Source organism: Oculina patagonica, chromosome 7 (genome assembly GCF_052425735.1).
Source record: "Oculina patagonica isolate OP01 chromosome 7, crgOcupat, whole genome shotgun sequence".
NCBI classification, from domain to species: domain Eukaryota; kingdom Metazoa; phylum Cnidaria; class Anthozoa; order Scleractinia; family Oculinidae; genus Oculina; species Oculina patagonica.
In genome coordinates this window covers 8,040,700-8,052,039 of record NC_135764.1, presented here as the reverse complement: position 1 = coordinate 8,052,039, position 11,340 = coordinate 8,040,700, and the positions used below count along the sequence as shown (strand labels likewise).

Sequence of the window (11,340 nt, the reverse complement as noted above, 5' to 3'; positions counted from 1 at the left end):
GCTGAATTAAAATTAAAATGTTTACTCCCTAGTGGAAGAAAATTAAAACAAAACAACCTCGAACAGCCGAACAGATTCCAAGGGTTAAAAGAGTAAAAAAATTCGGTTCCATGCTTAGTTTTAAGTATTTTTGTGGTCCAATTTTATTTGTAATTGATGTAAATAAACATTTATTTTTGAAAACGGTAGTTGAATGAAGCGCCCGATGAATTAAATTTTTCCCGAGCGGCAAAATCACAACAGAGCCATAGACGCTTTGGTGTAATGCTTAAAACGCGAAAACTTTCGTCAGGCAGCTAGTTTTTAGTGCCATCGAGCTGTTGTCATTCATGGTTGGCCCATTCTTCCACGTTAGGGCCGTGAAAAAATGATTTTCGTCCTTCGAGACTCGCACGTTTATAGTTGTTGTTGTTTGAATGAAGAAAAGCACACAAACAACTTTGACGGCAAAATCGAATTTATTTTCTCTTTCGCTCTCCGTCTCGTAATAAGAAACAGCTTACCTTGTAGCTCGTATCCTTGGAAAAATCTTGAAAAGATTCACTTTTCATATTCCGAAGATAATATGTCATCGCTTTCGCAAAACACAACGTATGAGCTTTACTCAGTGAGATTTTCACTAGTCGATTACGTCATCAGCGTGCTCCATCGGGATTTTGAGCACGCTTACGTATGCTGAATTTGATTGCGCGGCTCTGCTAGCTATGTTATAATAGGTTTTAAGAGTTTTATTCAAAAAAAGGTTCTAAAATTCCACGTCATTTTATGAATGACGTAATTGTGCATATTTGAAAATTTTGTAGGAATTTGGCCGAAATTTGCATGTTTAACAAATTTCGGCTGCATATCCTGCAATTACTCAACCGTGAAATGTCACACACACTCGGTGATTCTAATTGCATTTACAGGCGACTAAACTTTTTTGCCCCATTTTTGTTTGTTAGTCCCTTTTTTCAACCCTCCCATAATACCAAAAGGGAGGGAAAACATTTTGGTGTATTGAATAGGCTCAACAGTGCTACTGGCACAAGAGAAACTACGAAACACAGTCGCTGACTGGTGATATTCTCTGGCTGAGTTTTCATTTTTTAGCAACTGAGGGGTATTCAAATTCTCACACGCCTGACGTGCCTGGCTTGAAGCCAGTTATTTTTTTAGCTTATCCGAGGATTTACCACAGCATCAATCAAATCAAAACACGCTGCTACCCTTTTACCATCCAGAAGTAGGGTGGTCACTTGACAAGCGCGGTTTGAAGCTCTAAGAGCTTCTTGTTTTATTTATAAACAGTATTCACTCAATACCTGCCAAGCCTTGTGACTTCTGGGAATATTTTGGCGTAAACTGTCTGGTTACGTTGGCGTTTCTATGTCAACCATGTTTTTATTAATTTTTTTTTACAAAAATATCATGTTTTCTATTTTTTTTTAAAGAAAAATTAAAAATCTTTTAGTTTTTTTGCATCCCTATATTCTTTCCCGTTTTTCTAAAGCAATTTTGGAGAATTTCTTAAATTCAAGAACTGTTTAAAGGCAGGAAAAGGTAGGAAACCGTTAGAAATAAAATTCCCAAAACGTTGTTATTTAAAAAAGAGTCATATTCAAGCCGATGATAACCAGATCTCATTTGCAACAGTGAATACAGTGAATAGAAAATATTTCATTTGTTGTTTTGAGATTTTCAGTTTGTTCATATATTTTTTATATAAAAGTGATCTAAATGACAATTGCAATATCTGCACGGGTGGAAAATAATTAAATTAATCGTACAGTAGGCACATGATGCTTACTCAAATTTTAATTAACAATGGAGTCTCGAATGCTATTGGAAGCTGTAGATTACAATTTTTAATCCTGTCGTTTTAAAACAACACCTGCTCTAGCAAATACATCTAAAATACAGCAGGGCGAGCGGTCGATCACAACTGATTGTGATCCTTGCCTCTTGCTTGGCGAACTCGACTCACTGTAAAAGAACAGAACCTAAGATTTAGAGCCAGGCCAGTTCAAAGGAACGGCTGGAAAGCGTGACAGATGATGTCCAATACAGCTTTAATTGTAACTAATTGCATTGGTATATTTGAGTCCTTGATCATTATTTTTGGCAACATCTTCACCATATTCGTGTTTTGGAAGCACCGTAACAGACTAAAGCGAACTTCCTATCTTCTTATAAACTTGGCTGTTGCAGATCTACTGGTTGGATTCACAGAACCAATAGCGTTAGGAACGTTTGATATCCCTCAGCATCTTGACGAATCAAGCATCAACAGCAGAGGCAATATTACAAATGCGTTTCAAACAACGTTTTCTTTCGGGTCAGTATTTTTCCTCGCACTTATTTCGTTAGAACGTACATATGCGTTGATTTGGCCGCTCCGCCATCGAGTGGCAAGCACCAAAGGTTACGTTTATAGTGTTACTTTTGCGTGGGTAGCTGGAATATCTGTAGGGGTATTAACGTTGCTAGCTCTATACGACATCTTGGATTATGTACATTGGACACTTGCATTTGGCTGTATCATGGTTTTATGTTTGATCACGGTCTGCGTGTCTTATCTGGCAATCCGAAGAAGACTAAACTGCAGAGTTCCTGCCATTGATGCCGCTCATAACAGACGAAATGGACCGCAACAAAACGCGAAATTCTCCAGGACCCTGTTTGTTGTAATAGCTGCATCTCTTCTCTTTTGGTTTCCAAGTATCGTAGTTTACTGCACTCAATATCTCTGTTCTGGGTGTGTTCCACTCTCTATGTTTCAATTTTTTAACGTTTTTCGTTTGGCAAATTCTCTTGTAAATCCTATCATTTACAGCTTTAGAATCCCCATGTTTAGAGAAACATTTAAACGAATGAAGCTCTGTAAGCATTCAAAACAATACACAGTTAATTATATACCTTGACATTTTTGTTAAAACTTGCACAAAGACAGCAATGGAAAGGAAGATTCAAACGATGGCAAGGTGTTGTCACAGGACGTTTTGCAAGATTAATTGCAAAAATGAAAATCTAAATTGAAACTTGATTTAGTTGCTTTTAAGGTTAAGGCAATTAGTGCCAAGGCTTCTAGAAAAATTGATTGTTCGTGGCTTGTCTATGTTCAGCGAATCTTTCACGGATACTACGTTTAGTTTCTCCTATGTATTGTTTTATATATTTGTAACATTCTATCACATAAGTTAAGTTTGAAGATTTACAAGTTATGCGATGCTTGATTTCCCGCACTTCTCCCGTGTTGTTGAAAGTGTATGTTCTTCTGCCATTTTCAATGTGGGGGCAGGTGAGACATCCGTGTTTCGAGTTGCAGCGAAAGGTGCCATGAGGTTGACTAGGTTGGTTGAGTGAGGCGTTTACTGGCTGCTTGAGTTTCGCGCGAACTAATTGGTTACGAAGGTTAGGTGATCGCCGGTAAGCAACAAGCCACGAACAATCCCAGACACGCTAACGCTTCAGCAGCAGTACCTACGCATTTTAATCTACCTGATCACTCTATCCAAGACATGACACTCATTCCTCTGGAACTCCAACCGACAAATAATGCATCCCGAAGAAAGGCTAGAGAGGCCTACCTGATACACAGAGGCCAAACACTTGCGCCTAATGGTATTAACCGTAGAAATGAACATTGACAATTTCATTATTTTTGTTTTTTTTCAATTTTATTATTATTATTATATATCTTGTCACCGTATATCTTTATATAGCCTGTATTAGTTAAACATTAACCCACACTGTATTATCCAAATTCAAATTTTAGAGCCGTTATTTTCCTTATATTATAGTACTGGCCCTGAAGAAGACTAGCTCTGCTAGTTGAAATATTGGCCAATAAATCTTGCCCTCCTGCCGTTGTACCAGCCTTGCAATCAATTTGGTTTTATAAGCACTTAGAGTGACGTCTGGTACGAGCATTTCTTGAACAAGAGATCCGGCAGCAGAGAAGCCAAGCAGTTTTTTCTTCGTTGCGTGGTCCCCTGCATCCAAACTGTTTTTGTATTTCCTATCTAAGGGTCACACCGGGAACACATTGTCAAAAGGAGCAAAAATGATACCCTATTTAAGGACTGAGAACCTCAAAAACCATACCCTATCGGGCGGCACATACCTATATAGGCCACATTCCACTTTATGCACCTTACAGTAATGACCGATTCAGATCATTGCAGTTTATGTCTTAATCTTATAACATGCTTGATATTCTAAACTGTCTGGATTGAAATGACGAAACGAGTGAAAATATGAACTGATATTATTATAGATCACGGCATTTCGTTTAGTCGACCATTGATTACCAAGGCAAAGCATAACTTTCAACGCGAAGAAATGAAATATTTACTTAAAAAAGAAATTCTAATTTTGTCACATTTAGTAGGCGCTATGTTCACACCATATAGAAAACTCACTGACTCGAGTTAACCATATTTTAATCGAGCTTGATGGCAAAAGGTTACTCGTCAGGCTCTACACCTGGTCGCCTGCACTGACAAATAATCTTCGAATTTCAGAAGTACTCCTTTCATTTCACCAATCTTTAATTAAACTGCCAGAAAAAAAAAGTTCCAAAAAGCTATTTTAAATAACGTCTTCATTCAGGTTATTCAAGTTTTTCGTAAGTTAATATTCTTTTTCTTTTATTTGAAGCTTTTAATAACAGGATCAAATAAAAAAATTGAAATAGGAATACAACTTCTAATTTGATCCAATGACATTCCGAGAAAAAGGTTTTAATTAAAATGAGAGAAAAGATTTGTGCCCCTTTAATTTGAATAAAATTACAGTTCAGAGCATCAGGTACGGTTTGACTGATATATAAATAGGTATAATACGAATAAGATATCTAAAATTGAATATGAACTTACTGTAAATATAAAGAACACAATAACTACTAAGGTCTTATCTTAATGACTTTCTTTTATTGTTATATGTCATCAAGTTTATGCACTTGCATAAAGCCCTTTCAGTTTTCGTTCAGCAGGAACAAACCTTTTTGTCGAAAGATTTAATTAAAGTGTGCTTTTTATTAATATAGAGACTCCTATTCAGGATGTAAATAAGAGGAGAGGTCGAAGCGAATAGCGGTGTTTTTACGGATGCCTTCCGAGTCACTAAGACGTAGCACAGAAGTAAAATAGCTGTGACCTTTTTCAGTTGGCTTTATAACATTAAGAACATCATTCGCTATGCCAAGCATAGCTTCCCTTGTAATTGTGAGTGTCATTATTACTGAATCCTTATTCGTAATCATTGGCAACATCTTCACCATATTCGTATTTTGGAAGCACCGTAACAGACTGAGGCGGACTTACTTTCTTCTTATAAACTTGGCTGTTGCTGATCTCCTAGTTGGATTCATCCAACCGACCATAATTGGAACAATTGCAATTCCACAGCATATCACTGCCATCAGCATAAGTTACAGAAACATTTCACATGCCTTTCTAACCACGGTTTTCTCTGCGTCACTATTTTTCCTTGCAGTAATTTCGTTGGAACGTGCATATGCTTTGATTTGGCCGCTCCGCCATCGAGTGGCAAGTACCAAAAGTTACATCTACATTGTGATGTTTGTATGGATATGTGGAATACCGGCAGGTACATTGTCTTTGCTAGCTGTCCACGGCATATTGAATGCTGTTTATTGGCATGTTACCCTCTCTTCTTTCATCGTTTTAGCTTTGATGATTATCTGCGTGTCTTATCTGGCAATTCGAAGAAGACTTTACTGCAGAGTTCCTGCCATCGATTTGACTCATAACAGACACAATGAGCTGCACCAGAACACGAAACTCTCTAAGACTCTGTTTATTTTAATAGCAGTGTCACTTATCTGTTGGTTTCCGAGTACTGTGGGGTACTCCATTGATTATCTTTGTTCCAAATGTGTTCCATTGCCTGTGCGTTACAGTTTTACCGTGTTTCCTTTGGCCAATTCTTTGGTCAATCCTATTATTTACAGTTTTAGAATACCCATGTTTAGGGAAACATTTAAACGAATAAGGCTCTGCAAGCGGTCAGAACAATACACAGTTAATTATGTTACCTGACATTTTGGTAAAACTTGCATGAAGACAGTACCGAAAAGAGAGCCCTTCCATTCCCTGCAAACGATTGCAAGGTGTTTTAAATGTTCTGTTCATCAGAAAAAGGACATGCGTTGGCTTTTTGTTTTCAAATGTTGCATTTGAAAATTTTCATTTGTGTGTGAGAGCTTCTTATTGTCAGTTTCATTTATTGAAACCCAATGCTACAGCTTATATTCGAAGCTTTGAGGAAAAAGCTATTTGTTTGCATTTCAGTTTCTAAATCTCTTATATTTCTAGTATTTTTATTCTTTAACTTTTATATTTGTGAGGCGCATTTGGTCATGTTTACATGTTAATTTGTGCCATAGAAATCTTAAATATTATTATTGATATTATCATTCTGTTAGGACCAACTACGCAAACCCATGTTCAGAGAAGTTTTTAAAGGAATGAAGCTCCGAAAGCACTCAAGACAATATAGAGTTTACTACAGAACTTGAAACTTATAATTATTTGAACATCTTGCGGCAACAGAAAGGAAGGCTTTCATTTGTTTGTGAAGTGAATCCGTACCTGTGTAGTGAATATTAGCAATGTAAGCTAAGGTACAACTGTCATTTTTCTAAAATAATAAAGGATTGTGACTTAAAGTACTATTTTCTATTTCATGTTTATGCATCAGAAAACAGTGCTAACTGGCAAAAATAATTTCCTTGTAGAACGGCATTATATCTTATACCACCTATTAACGATTTCTGTTTAATACTCTTGTTCCTCAGTGTCAGATCTTTTTTCATTTTTTATAACGTTGGCCTCCTCTCTTCGCTTCACTAGTGGATTGCAGATGAGGGTTCACCTTGTGATCCCGGTTGTTGCGTTTTGAAGAGTGTGTGATTACAGTGTGATCTTCTAGTTCCACAGCCCTTTTCCTGTATGTACATCTGAATTGGATGAAAGGGAGTTAAAAAAGGCCCAACTTACACACTCCCTCCTCTTTTTACTAGAAAGGAAAAACCCACATTCACTTATCCCACCCATAACCCACACGACATTTATAATAAGACCTCGAGTTTTCCATAGCTTTCCAAATTACACTCTCACTTACCCCTTTAAAATCTCACATTCTCTTACCTCACCCCTAACCCCTTCTGCCTTTAAAAGCTTTTAAATAACGCCTGGTATTTCTGATGAAGTTTTTTCCTCTTCCTATTTCTAAACCACAGAATTGAATTGACTTGGAACCTCAGTTTTGCCTTGGAACTTCAGTCGGCCTGCTAACTTTCTTATGGTTGTAAAAGTCACTCCCGCTTTTGGAAGTTTTATGTCCAAAGCAGTTTTTCAGCCAAATTTAACAAATTTACTATCTTTATTTTATATTACACACTTGAAGTTTTCGACATTGCTGATCCTAGCAGTATGCAGGAGGCGAGTCACATATAAACCTAGTAAATGGCCAAGCTCACCATGGGTTCGTTTCCCGTCGGTACGGTGACACAGATTTTTTTCCTCGTAAGTTTGACAAGTACATATGCTAAGCAGATACAGGAAATTCTAGTTTCATATAATATTTTCTACGCCTTTATTTTTAACCTAGGGTATATTTCTTATTCGAAGGTTTTATTCTACACAACAGGTGCAACAAGCTATACAACAAGATTTACTATTGCAGTAGACAAAAGACATGTACCTTTTTACCAAAGAAACGTGCCATAGCAACCATACAATTGGGAATTAAGGGTTTCCCTACCCACCCTACTCGCTCCGAGGAACCATGCACCGAGCTTAAAACACTTGAACGTCGAGGCTCTTGCCCACACATAAGTGACAACTTTCAAATTCAGTGTTTTTTAAGCAAATAGATAGTCATCCTCTTTGCGATTGACAGAACTTTTATGAAAACACTTGCCATCCTTAACAGACAAGAAAGGGCATTCCTTTCCATTGCTGTCCTCGTTGAAGTTTTACCAAAAATCTCAAGGTATGTATTTCTGAGCGATTTTGCTTGTCGAAGCCAGGAAAGTATTACTAAACATCATCTTAGCTTTATTAGCTTCCTTTCGTCAACCTTGTTAATCACAACCGACTCTGTGACCTGTCTCAGCATAGCGTCGTCACGAAAAGTTCCCGTTACATTCAGAGACAGGTCACAGAGTCGGTTGTGATTAACAAGGTTGACGAAAGTAGGCTAATTAACTCCACAAATGAGTGGAATTATGTCCGTATCCCAAGAACTGTTATCACGCTATAGCGAACTGAAAAACTCTTGTTTCCGAGTCTTTATAACAAATTTTAAGGACCTGGTGTCGAGTAGTTACTTTTCGTGTGTTATTACATGACGTATGTTTATATTCAAATTTTGTATGGCGAACAACTGACGAGGTCGTAGACGACACCGGTTTTAGAAATCGCATATGTAAATTAGTGTGTAGAAAGTAAATGTAAATTAGATTTTTCCAAATCAAGATGATGTCAAGGTATGTAATTAACTGTATATTGTTTTGACTGCTTGCAAACCTTTACTCGTTTTAATGTTTCCCTAAACGTGGGGATTCTAAAGCTGTAAATGATAGGATTTACGAAAGAATTAGCCAAACTAAAAACATTGAAAAATTGATGAAAAATTGGTGGAACACAAGTGGAGCAGATAAAATGTGTGCAGTAAACTAATAAAAAAGAATAAAAAAGAGGAGAGACGAAGTTATGACAATAAACATAGTCCTGGACTATTTAGCGTTTTGCTGGGGCCCATTTTGTCTGTTATGAGCAGCATGAATGGCAGGAACTCCGCTGTTAAGTCTTGTTCGGATTGCCAGATAAGACACGCAGACCGTGATCAAACATAAAAACATAATACAGCCAAATGCAAATGCCAATTGCACGAAATCCAATATGCTGTATACAGCTAGCAAAGTAAAAATTCCTGCAAACGTTCCAGCAACCCATGCAAAAGTAACACTATAAATGTAACCTTTTGTGCTTGCCACTTGATGACGAAGCGGCCAAATCAACGCATATGCACGTTCCAAGGAAATGAGTGCGAGGAAAAATAGTGACGCGAAAGAAATGATTTGAAATGCACTTGAAATATTGCCATAACTGGTGTTATAGGAGATAGAGCTAAGAATTATTTGTTTATTTTCTTTAATTTCTTTGACGAAGTTTAAGAATCGTTGTTTGAACACTTTGGCCAAGTTAAATTGGCAGGTTCGATTAGAAGATGTCCTAGGAGCTGTTACCACTTATTTATTCCTATGTTATTCTAGAGTGAAAGTCACATTATTTTGTATAGAAAAACGTCTGTTGGCTAAATAGTTATGCTTAGTGAATAGCATACAAAATAACCTTTTCTATGATGTATACATTGCTTAGAGAAAATTGTAATACATCTTGAGAAAATTTGTCCAAACCTAAAAGTTATGATTGTAATTTGCATATTTGCATACATTATGTATGTTTATTGGTTGCCATGGAGATGAATTTTAATTATTTGTTTATGTTTTAGATCAAAATATGTTCAGAATTTATTTAGCTCCCTAACCATATATAACACGTGTATATTACTGTAAAGGGTACTCCCTGATAAAAGCACTTGGAACAATTTTATGTCTAAAAATTATTCAGTCTAAAAAGGGTTAACAGCGCTGCTTATATGGTTGACAGTTCAAAATACATTAGTTCTATTATCGGTAAATTCAACTCACGTCAATCACGAAAATTCCTAAACTTTGTTCTTAAGACATAAAAATCACCAAACAAGAGCTTAAATACAGAAAACACTATGGTGCGCAGAAATGGGCGATAGCCATGCCTCAGTTAAGTGGCTACAAAAAACGACGTGATCACATCCTTAATCCATTAACACTATCTTGTGTTTATAGATATTTTCGATATATTGTAGATTTTCTAGAAGCCTCGGCACTAATTGCCTTAACCTTAAAAGCCACTAAATCAAGTTTCAATTTAGCTTTTCATTTTGCAATTAATCTTGCAAAACATCCTGTGGCAACAACCTGCCATCGTTTGAATCTTCCTTTCCGTTGCTGTCTTTGTGCAAGTTTGAACAAGCATTTCAAGGTATATAATGAACTGTGTATTGTTGTGACTGCTTGCAGAGCTTCATTCGTTTAAATGTTTCCCTAAACATGGGTATTCTAAAGCTGTAAATAATAGGATTTACGAGAGAATTGGCCAAACGAAAAGTGTTGAAAAAGTAAAATACGAGTAGTGGAACACAACCAGAACAGAGATATTGATTGCAATAAACAACGATACTTGGAAACCAAAAGAGAAGAGATGCCGTTATCACAACAAACAGAGTCCTGGATAATTTCGCGCTCTAACGTTGTCCATTTTGTCTGTTATGAGCGGCATCAATGGCGGGAACGCTTATGTTAAGTCTTGTTCGGATTGCCAGATAAGACACGCACACCGTGATCAGGCATAACACCACAATACAGCCCCATGTAGCTGTCCAATATACAAAATTCAAGATGTCGTACATAGCTAGCAAGGTAAATGTTCCTACAAACATTGCAGCAACCCATGCTAATGTTATAATATAAATGTGACCTTTGGTGCTTGCCACGCGATGGCGAAGCGGCCAAATCAACGCATATGCACGTTCCAGCGAAATGAGTACCAGGAAAAATACTGACGCAAAAGAAAACATTGTTTGAAACGCATTTGTAATGTTGCCTCTGCTGTTGATGCTTGATTCGTCAAGATGCTGAGGGATATCAAACGTTCCTGCCGCCATTGGTTCTGTCAATCCAACAAGTAGATCTGCAACAGCCAAGTTTATAAGAAGAAAGGAAGTTCGCTTCAGTTTGTTACGGTGCTTCCAGAACACGTATATGGTGAAGATGTTGCCAACAATAATGACCAGGGACTCAACTACAGCAGCAAACATAATAACAATAATAGCTGTATAAGACATGACTGTTCACGTTACTGAGTTATTGAGCCTTACTTGGAACAGGCTTGGTACTAAAATGCAGAAGCTTTGTTCTTATTTTCGCTGGTGAGTCCACTTCGGCTACAAAGTGGCAAGGATTGCCATAATATTGTAACCCTAAAAAGTCGAGACCGCCCGCTCAGCCTGCTGTATTGGATATGTACTTGTTGGTTGAGATAGTGCTGTTTTATTACAACAGGATCAAATAAAAACGTCACACAATAAAAAAGCAATCTACAACTTCCAATAGTATTGCAAGCTATAATATTTAATTATCATCTTCAAAAACGTATGTACCTATTGCACGATTAAATGCTGTTATCACGTTTCATCTACACAGCTGTCGTGATTGTCATGTCAAAG

The 11,340-nt window shown here is 37.1% G+C and overlaps 2 protein-coding genes and 1 pseudogene across 2 annotated transcripts in view; 1 reads left to right on the top strand and 2 right to left on the bottom strand.

Annotated features, from left to right (window-relative positions):
- Positions 1 to 11,340, bottom strand: part of LOC144661647 (lysophosphatidic acid receptor 3-like) — a 668,415-nt gene that overhangs the window by 646,871 nt on the left and 10,204 nt on the right. The gene's annotated exons all lie outside the window — the stretch shown is intronic.
- On the top strand, positions 2,037 to 2,903 carry LOC144661659 (lysophosphatidic acid receptor 3-like). Its single transcript, XM_078522468.1, has one exon. The coding sequence runs from the start codon at positions 2,037 to 2,039 to the stop codon at positions 2,901 to 2,903; it is 867 nt and encodes a 288-aa protein (XP_078378594.1).
- On the bottom strand, positions 10,093 to 10,959 carry LOC144659152 (adenosine receptor A3-like; annotated as a pseudogene).